Source organism: Phascolarctos cinereus, unplaced genomic scaffold (genome assembly GCF_003287225.1).
Source record: "Phascolarctos cinereus isolate Bilbo 61053 unplaced genomic scaffold, phaCin_HiC Scaffold_2;HRSCAF=192, whole genome shotgun sequence".
NCBI classification, from domain to species: Eukaryota; Metazoa; Chordata; class Mammalia; order Diprotodontia; family Phascolarctidae; genus Phascolarctos; species Phascolarctos cinereus.
The window spans coordinates 306,719,717-306,737,691 of record NW_027555625.1 but is presented as its reverse complement, the minus strand read 5'-3'; the positions used below and the strand labels follow the sequence as shown (position 1 = coordinate 306,737,691).

Here is a 17,975-nt window from a genome sequence, read left to right as displayed (position 1 = left end):
TCTCCACATAGACCCTCTCAACTAATAAAGAATTCACCTGTTGTTTTGAGACTAAGGTTTTTGGGTTTCCTTTGATTTTTAAATTTGAGATGAGGCAAAGAAAGCTGAGAAGTAAGGGAGTACTCAAGATATCAGCCACAATCTCAGAAGAGGATGCTTTGAAGATTCACTGTGCAGCTGAATTGGGGGGAATGGACTCCTGTGTTTTCTCAGAGTTGGGCTACACTAGTCTTAGTGGACACATTTAATGAAAATGACACAGCCATGGTCCAGTAGCCACCAATAAAAGAGATTTGAAAGGGACAAAAGGAATATCAAAGATGGAAGCTGGAGGACAGGGGAAGAAGTGGAGGAGAGATGAAGGCAACATCATAGGCAAAAGGGCAGGAAAGAAGTTTAACTTTGGGAGGGAGCACTTGAGGTTTTTGAAAACTAATACGGATTCCTTCCATTGAGTCGTATAAGCCATAGGGAGATAAAAGACAGACTTTCCCCTGAAATGCTAACTTCTGTGACAGGAAACCTTGATGAATACAAAACACTGTCTGTATAGAGTCATAACCCTGTTAGAAAGGACATTGGCAGGCTGAAGGGTGATTAGAGCAGGGAAAATAGGAGACTATTCAAAACTGTACCATACAAAGATCAGTGGAAGGGACAAGGGATATTTAGCCTGGAGAATAGTAGAAAATAGCTGTCTTCAAGGATCTGAAGGGCTGTCATAAGGAAGAGGGATTGGAATTATTCTGCTTAGTTCCAGAGGGCAGAATAAGGAGCAGTGGATAAAAGTTGCAGAGAGGCAGATAGCAACATCACTGGAAGGAATGTAAACAAAACAACACAAAACAAACAAACAAAAACTTCCTATCCAGAACTCTCAGAGTGAAAGTGGCTGGCTGCCTAGCAAGACAGTGAGGTCTCCATCTCTGCAAGTTTTCAAGCAGGGAGGGTAAAAGAACATTTGTCAAAAGTGTTGTACAGGAAGGGAGCTAGGTGGCACAGTGAATAGAGCACTGGCCCTGAAGTCAGGAGGACCTGAGTTCAAATCCGGCCTCAGACCAAATACTTGACACTTACTAGCTGTGTGACCCTGGGCAAGTCACTTAACCCCAATTGCCTAAAAAAAGCCAAAAAAAAAAAGAAGTGTTGTAGAGGGCATTTCCATTCAGGAACTGGGTGAATTAGACAACATCTAAGGTTCCTTCTGACTGTCTGTATGATCCAAATCCATATTATCATTAGTCATCTTGAACAGTAGACAAAGGACAAAGGAGAAAAGACAAAGGAGAACAGTAGACAAAGGACAAAAGACAAAGGAGAACAGGGTTGATAATATCTTTCCTCACACCCACTCCCAGGACCATCAAAGGAAAATGCCAAGGAAAATAGCACCAAGAGATAAAAGGTAATTGTGCTTTCTGTTTATAAGCCTAGTTCTATAAACTGTGGACCTGACGCAGTGCATGATGGTCATTGCATTATATAAGTGGCATAGTGGATAAAGGGTGAGACCTGGAGCCAGAAGACAGGAGTTCAAATTCATTCTCAAACACTTGATAGCTGTGTTACTCTGAGCAAATCACATCTAATCTCTCAGATTTGCTTTGGTTAGCTGTGAAATGAGGATAATAATTTCACCTAACTACCAGGTTGGTTGTGAGGATAAAATGAGTTAATATTTGGAGCATGTTGAGAAATAAGTACTGGGCTTAAAAAGAGGAGGTTAGGCTTCTAGTACAAACTCTGCCATCAACTTTGATGACCTTGGTCAAGTGACTTTCTCTTTCTTGTTCTCTGTTTTCTCACCTTTAACATGGGGGTTATATTCAATGGTATAATGGAAAGATTGCTGGATTTTTTGGAAGGGAGGTTGAGGACGTCTTGCTTCAGACTACTTTCTAGACTTACTAGCTATATGATTATAGACAGGTACCAAACTCTCTGAGCCACAATTTCATCATCTGTAAAATGGTATAGCTAGTTATCTGCCTCATAATGTTTTTATGAGGATCAGATGAAATCCAGTGTGTGTAGCACTTGGTAAACTTTAAAGGACTACAGAAATGTCAGCTATCATCACTACTTCGAACATTCAAGGATCTCTAGTTTTATCAATGGACTGGTTCAGAGGTACAGTGGATAGAGTGCTGGACCTGGAGTCAGGAGGACTCATTTTCATGAGTTCAAATTTGGCCTTAGATACTTCCTAGCTGTGAGATCCTGGAAAAGCCACTTAACCCTGTTTGCCTCAGTTTCCTCATCTGTAAAGTGAGCTGGAGAAGGATATGGCAAATCACTCCAGTATCTTTGGCCAAGAAAATGCCAGATGGGGTCACAGAGTCAGACATGACTGGCACAGCTAAACAACAACAAAGTTTAATCAATACAGGTACTCCTGCTATCAGTGCAGATCCTAACCCATCCTTGATTTGGTTGATTTTTTTTTGGTTTGTTTTTAAAGTTACTGTGGCCACATATATCCATCATCTACAACCAACCTGGTGATATATGCTTCTGGACTTAATAACAACCAAAACTTACATGGGATCTTAAGGTTTACAAATGGCTTTAAAATTATTATTTCATTTGACTGCCAAATAACCCTGTGAAGTAAAAGCTACAAAGGGTATTAACCTCCTTTTACAGCTGAAGAAACTAAGCTTCAGAAAGAATGTGATTTTTCCAGGAAGTGTCTCAGGTGGGACCCAAAGAATTTCCTGATTCCAAATTCAGTGTTCTATCAACTAAACAATATTTTCTCCCCTAAATTGGCTAGGCTAGTTCTAAAATAGCAGAATCCATCACTGGTCCTATTTATGAAGCCTTTCCAACTTCATAGTATCTATGACAGTTGGTGTTTAAATGGCACAGGCTTTGAGAACACAGAATCATTTACCAATCTATGACATAGCATCAGAGGAGGATTTTTAAATATAATATATTTACAATAGTGGTTATTGTATAATTATATCTATACATACTGTATAATTATATATAAATTATGTAGCTATAATTAAAAGTGATATAATTACATAATTATCATATATAATATTAGTATGTATGATTTATTTAATTTGACATATTGTATATAACATATGTAATTATGATATAATGATATTTATCATTTTTATATTTAGTTGTTCCTCAGTCATTTCTGACTGAAATTTCTGACTCTTCATTACCCCATCTGGCATAGAGAGTGAAGTAGTTTGCCATTTCCTTCTCCAGCTCATTTTGCAGATGAGGAAATTGAAGCTAACAGGATTAGGTGACTTGCCCAGGGTCACACAGCTAATAAGTATCTGAGGTCATATTTGAGCTCAGGAAATGAGTCTTTCTGACTCCAGACATAGCACTCCAGCCACTGTGCAACTTCACTGCTTCATTTATTATTATTATTATTTATAATAATAACTATTATTATTTAACACATAGGACCAAGTTAGCAAAAGCAAATAGAAGTTTTACAGAAGTGAATTGCCCAGGGTCACAAAGTGAAAGAGTGGCAGTCAGGATTTAAACCCTGGGCTCCTGGGTCTTAGCACATTTTCCACTAGGTATCTGTACTAACTGTAAAAAGGTATTATGCTACATTCTGGTAATAAAAAGATAAAAACAAAAAATCCCTGACCTCCAGGACCATATTCGATCAGAGGAAATACTATATAAATACCAAATGTACAGAAATTGATTTTCTGGGGTGTGGGGTAGAAGATGGGGGGATAGGGAATTATCCTCTAGGGGCCGTATCATGGCCATGAGTAATAGATAGCACCTGAGCTGAACCTTGGAGGAAGCTAGGCAGTCTTTCAGGCAGAGGAGGCAGGCTCTGAAAAAGGGGAAAGAAAACGGGGAGAATAGCACTGAATACAAGTAGGCCAATTTGACTAGAACATAGAACCTGGTAAGGAAACTAATGCACAATAAACCTAGAAAGGCAGGCTGGGGCCACATTGGAAAGGGCATTAAAAGCCAAACAAAGGATTTTCTTATCTCTGCCTCTGGGCTTAAACTACTCCACCCCGTTCCTGGGATGGGCTCCCCACCCTAATTCTGTGCAATGAAGTTATTCAAAGTTTTGGAAAAGCTGAAACTCATGCCCAGATAGATTAGTTTTTTTTTTTTTTTTGGCTAGGGTTAATTTTCAAGGCCCAGTTCAAATGCTACTTCCTAGGCAGCCTGGTGACCCAGTGGATAAAGTACTTGACCTGGAGTCAAGAGCACTTGAATTCAAAGTTAGCCTCAAACATTGACTTAATAGTCTGGCTCTGCAAGTCATTTAACATCTGCAACCTCAGTTTCCTTAACTGTAAGATGGAGATACTATTATTTATTACCTCTCTCCCAGGGATGTTGTGAGAATCAAATGAGAAAATATTTGTAAAGCACTTAGCACAGTACCTGGCACATACAGGCACTTAAATACTTGTTTCCTTCCTTCCCACATGATGTCTCCCCAATACAAAACTAATCTATGTTGGAGACAGGATTCAAACCCAGATCCCTTTTCCATAATACAACATCCCCTCATCTTAGGGATGAGGAAAGACAGCCAAAGAAAAATGAAATCACTTGTACAAGGCCACACAGTAATAGTTTAGTGGCTGATCACTGAACTTAAGTTTCTAGCTTCTGAATCTAGTGCTTTTTCTCCAAGCATCCTCCCCTTTATTCTCCATTGACATTTTAGGAACGTCATTTAAGGACCAATGAACTCATCATCGTGTATGCCTTGACATATATATAATTTCCTTTCCATTCTTTGTGATGGTTCCTGTGTGGTAATTTCCATTCATGGGTTAGGATGAGCTTATAACACCTGTGCTTCTAAAATTCCCAGGTGATGTAGTGTACAGAGGACTGAGTTTTGAATTCATGGACTTCAAATTTCAACTCTGTGCTACTTGTGTGATCCTAGATGCATAACTGGCTATGTGACCCTAGGCAGGTCACTTAAACCTTTGTCTGCCTCAGATTCCTCATCTGTAAAATGGGGATAATAATAGCTTGACCTCTCTGGGTTGTTGTGAGGATAAAATGAGATATTATTTGTAAAATACTTAGCAAACTTTAAGGTATCACATAAATGGTATAATGATGATGATGATGATGATGATGATGATGAAGAAGAACATGATCATGACCATGATCATGATGATGATGATGATCATGATGGATTTCTCTTCAGAGAAAGTTCAGCTTAGTTGACCTGTACATTTTCTTTTAACTTAGAGCTTTGGTGAATATTATCCCCATTTTTTAGTTAAGAAAACTGAGGTTTGGGACTACTAAATTACTTGTCCAATGCTACACAGGAAATGCAAAAGCTGGAACTCAAGCCCAGATCTCCTGACCCCCAATTCCAGTACTCTTTTCAGCATCTTACAGTGACCTCTCTTGAGAGCTAATAACCAGCACGATCAGCTTATTCTGACTGAAGAGAAAACTACTCCTGAGCCCCTAGGGCTGGTGGGGAGCTATGCACACATACATACAAACATACACATATATGAATGGATATGTGTGTATAAGTATATAAAAGTAAGTAAAAAGAAAAAAGAAGAAATATATATTATGTACGTATGTGTGTGTATATATATATATATATATGTATGTGTATGTATTTTTTTTTTCCTTTTTACTTACATCAGTCAAGTGAATCAATTACCCTATTTGGTACAAATGCAGAATGACAAATAGGAGTCAAAATGGAAATATGCCTAGCAATGTTGGCTTAAACAAATTCAGCTCCTTGCTCTTCAAAAAAATAAATAAATAAAATAAAACCTCACTTGTCAGCACTTGCTTCTCTGCCCCTAAGACTGGGTGCTTCTGGGTGAATCTGGCTTCCTGCCACACTGGCGTGTTTTTATCCAAAAAAAGAAAAAGTAATGCTAAGAACTTCTCATTAGTCAAGAGTTTTGACGCCATATGCTTGGAGGAGTGATGTGTAGGCTGATGTAACTGATGGACTATACACAAGAACTTGGTGTTATTCATCTGAAGTGCAAACAAAAAGTTAATGGGAGCATTTAATACATGCTGCGGGTGAATTATAGGTCATAACCATCTAGATTCTTCAGACTGAGGGCCAAGGCCAGCTGGATCTACTGGGGTGGGGAGGTGGGCAAGTTACAGAGGACTTAAAAAGGACAGTATAAAAGAGTTCTGCCCACCAACAACAGATAAGAGGGCCAGTGTGATGTAGTGGAAGGAATTCTGCACTTATAGTCAGGAGATCTATAGGGCTATATGACCAGGAGACCTGGTCACAGCCCAGACCCAACATCTACTAGCCAAGTGACTATGGGAAAACCACTTTCTCTCTCAAAGCTTCAGTTTCTTCATACATAAAATGGAGATACTAATACTTGCAGGATCTTCACAAACTTGCAATGAGGAAGGAACTTTGCATATCTAAAAGCTCTATATACATAAAAATCTGAGTTATTACTAGGGGAACTGTCAGAAAATTATAGTGAGCACAGGTAGGTCTTGCTTTAAGAAAATATGATATATAGTGATCTAAAATCATGGAAATTTGTATCAAAATAATTGTTTTACCAGAGGACACATAAGTCTGTAGGCAGATACTGGCAGTCTCAGACAACAAGTACTAAAGGAGGATGTTGTTATCAGAAATCAAAAATAGGAAAGAGAGGCAAAAATCCAGGTCAGCAAAACTAAATAAATAAACAATTAAACATGACACACAAATGGAAGAATGGAAAGACTTACACAATCTGAAGAAAAGCAAAGTAAGCAGAGTCAGGAAAACATGTGCAGTGACTACCTCAATCTAAATGAAAAGAAGAAGAACTGCAAAACAATTGAAAATGAAAAAGCTTGGCCCTGACAAAGGAGAGATATGAAGAGACACCTCCCTTCCCTTGCTCCATTACAGAGGTGGAGGGGAGGGGAAGGAGGGGTGTCCATGGATGTGGAACATTGACTATAGTGTCAGATTTTTAGAATATATTGAGTTCTCTTTCTTTTTTTCTTTAAAAAAAATGTTATAAGAGATGATTCTCTGGGAGAAAGGAGTGAGAGAAATATAGGGAACATCTTGGTGATATAAACCCAAAAGATATCAATAGAAATCTATTTTAAAAAATCCAGTTAGGCAAGGCATGAATGAAGGGATGTAACTGCAATGAGTTCAGGCCAAGGACAAAACTTTCATAAGTAGTGGAAGGGGAGTAACACTCCCAGACACCAGATCCCTGTCTTTTATTCATTACAAAAAGCCTGATCAAACCATTTGTGGTATTGATTGGCATCTAGTTCTGGGCATAACATTTTAGAAACAACAACAACAATACTAACAAACTAAAGCACACCCAGAAGTGGGCAGTCAAGATGCTGAGGAGACCTGATGTCATGATATTTGAGAATCTTTAAAGAAACTAGACATATTTTCCCAGAAAAGAAGATGGGAAGAATTCTGTCTCTAAATACTGTGAAGGGCTATCATATAGAGCAGGTATCGATCTTCTTCAGGGTGACTCTAGAAGACAAAATTAGGAGCAATAGGAGACCATCATATGACTAAGGAACTTGAAATTCTTTCAATGTTAACTTTCATTTAAGAGTTTTCGCTGTTAACCTGAAGATTTTTATCAGCACATTGCTAGTGCCATATGTGGCTTTCTAATGCCTACAGTGTTGTCAAGAGGATGGGCTCTTGACATAAAACAAAACAAAGGACCAAAGTCATCTAAACAGTTTCATTATTATGAAAATAGGGACATATATGTGAAAGCTCACAGTATCTTACTTGTTTTGCCCTTGTGAAGAATTGCAGAATTGGCAACAAAGAAGAGTGCATTAAAGATGGAGGGAGAGTTAGAAGTCCTGAATTCTAGTCCTGGCTGTGTGACATTGGGCAAATCTTTACCTCTTGGGTCATAGTCTTTATTGGTAAGATGAAGCCCATTTGAGTAAGATGTTTCTAAGTTCTCCTCCTGTATTAACACTTATGTTCTATGGTCTAATATTCTATGTTCTAAAATATCTATCTATTCTTATAAATATTTTACATTTCAAGGTTCATATTAGTTATGTCATTCTATAGTCTTTGCTTTATACTTCTTTCTAGCACTAACACTATAATTTACCTCTGCAATATTTCTACCATTCTTCCCTTTCTTTCTAAGACAGTTAGAAGGTGCAGTGGATAGAGTGCTGAACTTGGAGTCAGGAAGACCTGAGTTCAAATTTGGCATCAGATGCTTACTAGCTTTGTGATCCTGAGTAAGTCATTTAACCTCATTTTGCCTCGGTTTCCTCATCTGAAAAGTGGGGATAATAATAGCACCTACCTCCTACGGTTGTCACAAGGCTCAAATGACATAGTAATTTTAAAGTACTTAAGCACAGTATTTGACAACTAGTATGTACTATTAGCTGCTATTTTTATATGCATACATAAATATATTTATATCTCTACGTATGCATATATAGAAAGTGAAAAAAAAAGTTGATTTTGAAACATGAAGAAATTTCTAACCCCTCAGACTCATTTAACTCTAGAATAAAATTTCTATATAAACAATACATTCTTCATCTAAATTCTTCATTCAGTGGCTTACCTCAGCAAGACAGTGCTAAGTGGGTTCTCAAACATTATGTTAATGGAACACAAGCTAGGGGTGGGTGGGTGCGGTTCAGATAGAGCCGTAGTGATGCACTGCATCTGTCGCATCATCTTCCCAGTTGCTCAAGTTTTCAACTTCAGTTATCTTCATTCTCCCTCATCCCATATATCCAATCAACTTCCAAGTCATGACATTTTTATCTCCATGACATCTCTATCAATCATCCTTTTTTCTCTAGGGCAGCTAGATGGCAGAGTGGATAGATCACTAGGCCTGGAGTCAGGAAGATTTGAGTTTAAATCTGGATTCAGACTGGATGACTTTATACTCACCTGTTTGCCTCAGTTTCCTTAACTGTAAAATGGAGGTAATAACAGTACCTACATTGTAGGGTTATTGTGAGGACCAAATGAGATAATATTTTAAAATGCCCACTTGGCACAGTACTTGAAACATAGTAGGTGCTCTAAAATGTTTGTTTCTTTCCTTTCCCTTTTATTCCCACAGGTGCCACCTTAGTATTGGTCTTTGCTCCTCATCTCTCACCTGGGCATTGCCTTAGCCTCCTCATAGGTGTCCCTGCTTGAAGTCTTTTCTATTTAAAAAGCTGCAAAGTGGTTTTCCTAAAGCCTGTCCCGACCATGTTATTTTTCTGTTCATCTCATGAAAGCTCCAGTTGTTCTCTATTGCTCCTGGAATCAAATACAAACTCCTCTCACTATCATTTGAAGCTCTTCATAACCCGGTTCCAACCCACTTTCTAGTCTTACTTATTGCTCACTGTCTTATCCATTAGTCTATAGTACAACCAAACTGGCCTTCTTGCTGCTGTTAATAAAAAAATATTCTAGCTCCCAGAGGCAGTGATGTGGTATTTGGATAGAATGCGGAGCCTGGATTTAGGAAGACTTGAGTTCAAATCCAGCCTCAGAAACTTACAAGTTATATGACAGTGGAAAAGTCACATCACCTCTGTTAGTTTTAGTTATCTCAACTGAAAAATGGAGATGATAATAGCACCTACTTCACAGGACTGTTGTGAGGATCAGATGAGATAATATGTGTCAAAAACACTTAGTGCAGATTCTGGCACTTAGTAGGTGCCATCTAAGGCGTATTCCCTTCCCCTTCCCTTGCCATCTACCATGTCTGGAATTTACTTCCTCTTGACTTCTGCTCCTAAAATTCCTGGCTTCCTTCATGGCTCAGTTCAAGTTCGACAGCTTTCTCTAGGAAGCCTTCTCTGATTACCTTCCTAGTCAGTGCCCTTCCCCTCAGAAATTTTTTAAAAATAATTGTTTTGCATGCATTTCTATTTTCTTATTTGTGCATGTGTTTCCCACCAAGAGAATGTAAACTCTTCGAGGGCTAGAGATGTTTGGTACTTATCCCTGTAGACCCAGCATTTATCTTAGTGCCTGGCACACAGTAGGTCTCAATGGGGGTGTAGTAAATGAAATGAAAGAATATCAGTGGAACATCCTTAAGTCTCTACAGATTTTTTAAATTTCATCTTGGCAGCCTCAGCACTTAGGCCAGTACGTCATACATAAATGCTTGTTGATTGATGGGTTGATTAAATTCTTAAAATGCCAAATAATTGTCCTTATAGAAGCCCTTCTGACCTTTGTCTATATTTCATGGAACAAATTAACTTACTGAATTTCATTTTTCTCTAACAATTCATAGGTCTGTTCCTTTTGTCCCCAGTTGGAGAACAAGTTTACCAAATATTACATTAAATGAAGTTCAACCCTCTCATTTTACAGATGGAGAAACTAAAGCCCAGAGAGAGGAAATGTTTTGTCCAAGGTCACTTAGCTGTTCACTGACAGGGCCTGGCCTAGAACTCAGGTCTCCTGACTCTGAGACCAGTGATCTTTCTGCTATACTAAAGTACCTTTGTAAAGAACTGAAAATAGCTCAGCTACCTTCAGAAGCTAAAATGACAAACCCAGAGACCTTCACTTACACTTTGGTGGTGAGAATAGCACCTGGCCAGCCGGCCTGACTTCTCACAGGCTTCAGCAAGGGCATCAAATTGATGTGGGTGGGGGAAAAAAAAAAGAGCAGTTCATCTGCAAATGCTAACTTGCACAGCCAGCAGGGCCAATGAAAGGTTTCCAGTGTCAGCGTCTGTAGCTGTCACCTCTTAATAGCAGATAGGTTCCTTACCTTAGTGAGAAATGCTCATTAAATCTTTTGAGCCAGTCCTCAGAAAGAAGCTAACACGAGCACCAAGGTAGAGCTCAGCCCCACTGCATGGCCCTCAGTGGTATTAGTGACCACTTCCCTAGTGCCATTCTATGCTCTAGAGGGAACTGAATCTACTGTTCATTAGATTCAACTACCAATGGCTCCTTCATAGTGCTAACTAGCTACAAAGAGGTATAAAATTAGAACTGGAAAGGACTTTGAAAGAGAAAACATGAAATGAGGCCCTGATAGCAGAAGTACCTGGTCCATTTTCAAAACCCAGTTAGTGTCAGACCCAGGACAAGATCTCAGGACTCGTGACCTTTTGCAAGAAGCCCCCAGCCAAAGGTAGCCTCCATATAAACAGCCAGGCAAGTTCCCAGACCCCAGAAATGAGCACACAAAGAAAAAAACATTTCTAAGTGAGTATTATTTCTTCCTCCCTCTGGGCACCAACCGAAGCTCTCCATAGCTTCAGGCAGTTGCTTGGAGTTCAACTGAAACCTGTCCTTCATGAGCAGCATCGTATTCTGTCGACTGCCCATCTCTAAAGGATTCAGTGTGGTTTACTAGTGAAAAGAGCACTGGGTTCAAGTTTGCAGCCTACTGCTAACTAGCTTTGCAAACTTGTGTCACATAACCACTATGGACTTCAGAATGAAGAAGTCAGACTAATGCATTTCTCAAGCCCCTTCCAGCTCTGGCACTTTATGATATTTCCTTTCTTCCCCTCCTCTATTTAACAAGTGTGTTTTATTTTAATTTTTAATATACTATTCCTTCTGTGGCTATGCTTTATTCTCCCAGGTGAATGGCAGAGCTATGATTATTATGGTTAGGCAGAGCAAATAACTACTCAGGGCATTGTTAAATACAACTTTTTAATAAATATACATTTTGAATGCCAAAAAATTATGGCAGTCCATGGTCTTCAGGGATTTTTTTCCTTTTTTGCTAAGTCAAGTAGTTTGTGCTAGAATGAAGCCTGTGCAATGTCCCAACCTTTCCTGTGATGCAAAAATGTCTGGTGCAGACCCTGATCATAGCTAGCTAATCTATGAAATGAATCTGTTTCAAGATGTTAATGGATCACAACGTAAGAGAATCAGAGAGCTGCAGAATTTTAGGGTTGGAAAGTTCCATGCATATCATCTAGCTCAAACTCATCACTTCACACATGAGAAAACTGAGGTGCAGAGAATGGAAGTCATTTCCAAAAAAAACACATGGCTAGGAAGTGGCAGGTATGAGACGTCAACTTTGTTCTTCTGACTCCAAATTCAGAAATCTTAAACATAACAAGACAAACTTTCCCAGGGGATACCTGATCACACATTACTTTAATAGAATAGATTACACTGTGCTGTGTGACCTTGGGGCAAATCATTTCATCTCCATCACCTTCAGTTTCCTCTATCTGTAAAATGAAGATGCTTGACTAGATGTTCCTAATAATATTAATAACAGCTAACATTTACATAGTGCTTACTATGGGGCAAGTACTGTGATAAATGCTTTGCAATGATCTCATTGGGTACTCACAACAATCTTGGGAGATAAGTACTATGATTAATCCCATTTTACAGGAAACTGAAGAAAACATAGGTTAAGTGATTGGCTCAAGGTCATACAGTTGGCGAGTAAGGCTGGATTTGAACTCTCTCTCTATACGTATATATATATTTCAAGTTTAGAGCTCTAGCTACTGCATGACTGATTGGCTCAAGGTCATACAGTTGGTGAGTAAGTCTGTATTTGAATTCAATACGTACATACATACATACATGTATACATACATACATATATATACACACACATATATATTTCAAGCTTAGAGCTCTATCTACTGCACGACTGATTGGCTCAAGGTCATACAGTTGGTGAGTAAGGCTGGATTTGCACTATATATATATATATATATATATATATATATGTATTTCAAGCATAGAGCTCTATCTACTTCACCACCTAGCTGCCGCATGAGATCGTCTTCGTAGGCCGCCGTTTCCATTTCTTTCCAAGAACTTTTCCAGCAGAAAGCCCTGCCCTTCTCAGATCTGGAGCTCTTTGGGAAACAGAGAGCAGAAAGGCGAGGAGAGGAGGGGGAACTCACCTTTCTCTTGGCAGCTGGTGGTTTGGGTTGTGGCGGCAGCGGACGCTGAGGCCAAAGAGTTTCCGGGCAGTGCGCTGGATCTTCTGTCTCTGAGCTTCAGTAGAGCTCTGGAGCAACTTGTAGCGGTTCTGTAGATCCCAGTCATTTCCCCAGTGCTGGTGGATGCTCCCAATGGTCAGAAAATGGTTATTAGGCAGCCTCTTCATGAATGATTTAAATTCATCTGTTGCAAAACACAAGCCCAGATGCAGAGGATGAGGCCAGAAAATGCCCTCCAAAAACACCTACATGATAAAAATGATCCCTGAATAGTGGAGGCTTGCAAGTAAGGTTTCATAACGTAGGATCCCCTGGTAATAGAAATCATCCTACCAGTTTCTTTCCTGCTCTCACCTTCTAGACCTTTCCTCCATCTCCTAGAAAGTGCAGAGGTCACAACACAGACAGTTTCATTTTTTTCTCCTTATATACTCACAGACCATGTGAGTTTGAATGGACATTTGAGGTCATTTAGTCTATCTTCATTTTGCAAAGGAGAAAACTGGGGTTCAGAGAGGAGGAGTGACTACCCAATTCACACAGCAAGTTAATGGAAGACTCTGAACTCAAGTCTCAAGGCTCCTAGGCTGGTGTTATTTTCCAGCTATTATGTTGAAGGGTTAATGGACTTGGGCATAATTTATACTGCATAAGAGGTTGCAATGGGATGGCAGCAATAATCTTTGAATATGGCAGTTTTGAGTAATTTTCTCAATGTCCACATACTATCACTTAAAGTAAATGAGCTAAAATTAAAGATTTGGGTTGCTCATAAGACCTTCTTAGTCTTCGACCTGCAAAAATATTGGGAGGGAGGTTCAATGAAGGGGTAGGATTCCTGTCTATCCCTAAAGATCTTTAGAAAGAGAAAAGTTTACTATTAGTACTAAGTAAACTGGCTGAAGGAAATAAATGGTGCTAATGATTGCTTCAGGTCCCTTTTATCTCTATTTTTATTTATGGAAATTTTCTGAGTCCATTCAGCAGTTAACCCGTTTGTTGGCACAGAAAGAGGTTTCCCTCTAATCTGTTTGCACTAAACAGACAATTATTCCCCATGTCTGTGGCTTCAGAGTTAGTGGCAGATTGGGAGGGGAAACCCAGGAGTCCGGAGCTACAAATCCAAGCTCTAACAAGTAAGCAGGCCTCCCTACCCAATCCTTCAGTAGGCATAAACAAGCTTTTGAATCTGTGTGTGTTCTAGCTGAGTCCTGTTTAAGCCTAACCATTCGGGGACATGAAGGCATTTCTGCCTGTGGGGAGGAGTTGATAGTCTTTGGCAGTAGTTGGCCATTAATCCGATGAAATTACCGAGAGTCGAAGCTGTTAATGCTATTATGGGCTGAAAATGAAAAGAGGAAGAAGAAAAAAAAATCAAACCACAGATGCATATATGGATTTCTCTTCTTAATGGGTGATGCTGTTTTCAATTGATACATACATGGGCATTAGAAAATGAATGTCCTTGTGGGAAGCAGGCACAATGCATAAGTCATCTAAGTGGTCTATTCAGCTTAATATCTAGCTTCTCATCTTCTTGTCTTTCTTACCCAAAGTGGTTTCTCTTCCTTCCCAAGAATTTGATTCAGAGAAGCCAGCCAGCTTTTGTACGCAGCCTCCCTTTGACTAGACCTTGGAGCTATTAGGACAGAGTTCTTTTTAAATTTTATTTTCACAAACAGGCCTTTTGTTTAGGATCAACAACAATAAAAATAACATGAATTGTACCACAAATTGCTTTTATTTCATGAATTCTGTGGAGTTTTAAAGGAACTGTGTATCATTAGCAGCTTTACTTCAGTAATATGACCTTGCAAAAAAAAATAGAACTAAGAATAAAATCACCAATAGCCATGCAATCAGAATATTGCAGCTAGAATAAGCCTTAGGATACTAGAACATCAACACTCAGAATGTTAGAGCTGGAAGGGACTTCCTTAGAATAGAATGCTGGAAGATAGAATGCATAAATTGGGAGAGAATGTAGACTATAGAATGTAAAACAGACTATTTAAAACATCAGCTATTAGACCTAGATAGAGGGACATTTGAACATAGAATGTTAGAATATACACTCTGGTAATGTTGTAAATGGGAAAAATGGTGCATACTGGGAAGCAGATAATCAGAACCGAGGACAGGGTATGTAAGCTACTCCAATTGGCCATCCCAAGTACCAATGCAAATGCAAGTCAGGCAGAACTTTGTTAGAGAAAATTACTCCTTGCTCCATTCCTTACTAGAACAGAACAGAACAGTAATATAGGACAGTTTCTACTCTTACGTGTATTTTGATTTTCTCTCCAAACAGAGGTGTGGGGGTCTCATGGTATAGAAGCAAAGAGTTTTCCACCCTATCATTAGACTTGTCTTTGTTCCTTTTGTAAATCATCTGAGGCTATGCACAGCCAAAATTGAGTGGTTATCTTAACAATGCTTTTACTAGAGAGTACCAGTATCACCCTGCTCTTTCTCAGGGAGCCTTGGGACTATTCACAATGACTATCCCATTACTTGGCAATTATGTCTCTAAATGCTTAAAGGCACCTAGGGAACACATGAAAAAGGACACGGTGGGTGGTCCTGGATGAGAGTTGGAGGTGAACAGAAGTCTCTGCCAGGAAGGCAAATGATCTTAGTTCCACACTCTACTATTGGATTTACTGTGTGGCCTTGGATAGATATCTTTGCCTCTCTGACATAATGGTGAAGATAAGGGAAATATGCCTGAAATATTCCTGTTCCTAAGGAAGATTTTTAGACATCATTTCCTATCTTCATCTAGAGTTTATTTTTGTTATGGTGATTGTTGCATGTTAGACCTTATTTTTATTGTTAAATGAGTCTCTCCCCAACCCTCTTTTCCCTCCACCCCTCCCTTTCTCCCCCTCTCTCTGTCTCTCTCCTCTTCTCTGTCTCTGTCTGTCTCTGTCTCTGTCTCTCTCTCTCTGTCTCTCTCTCTCTCTCTCTCTCTCTCTCTCTCTCTCTCTCTCTCACACACACACACACACACACACACACTCACAGAACACAAGGTCATCAGTTGTGAGACTCCATACCTGAATTCTCCAGGTCTTTATAGGCTTCTGTCCAAGACTTGGCCATGTTGGCTAAGGTGTACTCCATGATCTGGATGTCAGTGATTGGGCAGTTGCATTGTGGGAATTCCTCTGCGCACTGACATCGGCACTGGCTGTTCTTACACACATACTCTCCTTCCCCATTGCACATTATGTAACTCAAGGCTGACTGGACAAATTTCTCTTGCAGATACTGAGGGAAGATTATCTGAAGACCTGCATGAGAACATAAAAAGGGAAAAAGGGAGAAAGGGGAAGTGATGGAAACATTAAATAGAAGTTATTTCATTAACCATTTTATAAGGTGATATCTCCATTGGGATTTGAAGCTGCCAGGTTTCTTCTGCTTGTTACAACTGAAGTCCTTTGGGATGGGCCAAAATTCCAAAACTGTGGAGGACCAACCTTGTTAGAGAGATCTCTTTTTCAGCCACGTTCATTCCAACTCAACATACTACATTATCCCCTTTTTCTTCATAGATAAATGATATTTTTAGTGTGAGAATGTCCTCCATTGACACAGATCTCAACTCCTCCACCACTTTCCTAAAACTGTTTTATGAGCTGCTATGCCAAAATATATATATCAGCTGTTGGGAAATGTTCTATCGAGAAGCCTCTCCACAATTAGCTAGTCTGGTATTTGGATAAGAAATCAGGCTTGGACATCCAAAAAAAGGAAAAAGGACCTATTTGCAGAAAAATATTTATAGCTGTTCTTTTTGTGGTGGCCAAGAATTGGAAATCAAAGGGATGCCCATTAATTGAGGAATAGCTAAACAGGCTGTAGTATCTGATTGTGATAGAATACTGATGTACTATAAGAAATGACAAGCATGATTATTTCAGAAAAACCTGGAAAGACTCACATGAACTGATTCATAGTGAAGTGAACAGAACCAGGAGAACATTGTACATAGTGATAGCAATATTGTTCAAGGAAGAACTGTGAATGACTTAGCTGTTCTCAGCAATACAATGATCCAAGACAATCCCAAAGGACTAATGATGAAGCATACTTTCTCCCTCCAGAGGAAGAAGTGTTATTGATTAAATATAGACTGAAGGATGCTATTTTTCACCTTCTTTCATTTTTTTTCTTTTATTCTTGTCTTTTTGTACAAAATGACTAATATGGAAATGTTTTACATAACTGCAAATGTATAACCTATATTTGACTGCTTACCAACTCAAGGAGGAGGAAGGGAGGGAAAGAGAGAGGGATAGAATTTGAAACTCAAAACTTTAAATAAAAATGTTAAAAAAAAAAGAAAGAAATCAGCCTTGGGGGCAGCTAGATGGTACAGGGGATAAAGCATCAGCCCTGGAGTCAGGAAGATCTGAGTTCAAATCCAGTTTCAGACACTTACTAGCTATGTGGCCCTAGGCAAGTCACAACCCTGTGAGGTACCTCACATTTTACATATGAGGAAACTGATGTTGAAAGAAGTTAAACAAAAAAAAAAACCCAAAACACCCTAGGGTAACACAGCTAGTAATTCTCTGTGGCAGGATTCAAACTTAGATCTTCCTGATTAAAGTCCTGCACTTTTTCTAGTAGGCCAAATTTCACAGGCATATCTATTAAGAAAAAAAAAATCACTTTCCAGGCTAATTCTAGGAAGATATTTAACACTGCTAAGAAGTCTTGCTCCATATAGTTCTGTTCCACTTTGGAACAGATTCTTTCCACAATCCAAGACATTTTGACTAAGAAGATGCACAATAAGTACAGTGAAGGCCCTCTCTCCTTCTACCTGTACTGCAACTCACATTTTGATGCATAGAGGAATTCTGGACAAGAATATAAATTATAGGGGAGCCTATGTTCCCCCATCATCAAAGACAAGAGAGTAGGAATCTCCTAGTGCCAAGGCTTCTTGAGGTCCCAATGTATTCTGCTGAATGGGATGTTTGGAAAATGTATGACAATAATAAATATTTGTTAAG

General features: G+C 39.1%; 1 protein-coding gene across 1 annotated transcript in view; it reads right to left on the bottom strand.

Moving 5' to 3' along the window:
• Positions 1-17,975, bottom strand: part of BRINP1 (BMP/retinoic acid inducible neural specific 1) — a 180,207-nt gene that overhangs the window by 12,515 nt on the left and 149,717 nt on the right. The window contains exons 6-7 of the mRNA XM_020990601.2: positions 16,005-16,241; positions 12,907-13,129 (exon numbers count right to left, since the gene is read on the bottom strand). Coding sequence (XP_020846260.1) covers positions 12,907-13,129; positions 16,005-16,241 — 460 coding nt within the window. The remainder of the gene's footprint in view (positions 1-12,906; positions 13,130-16,004; positions 16,242-17,975) is intronic.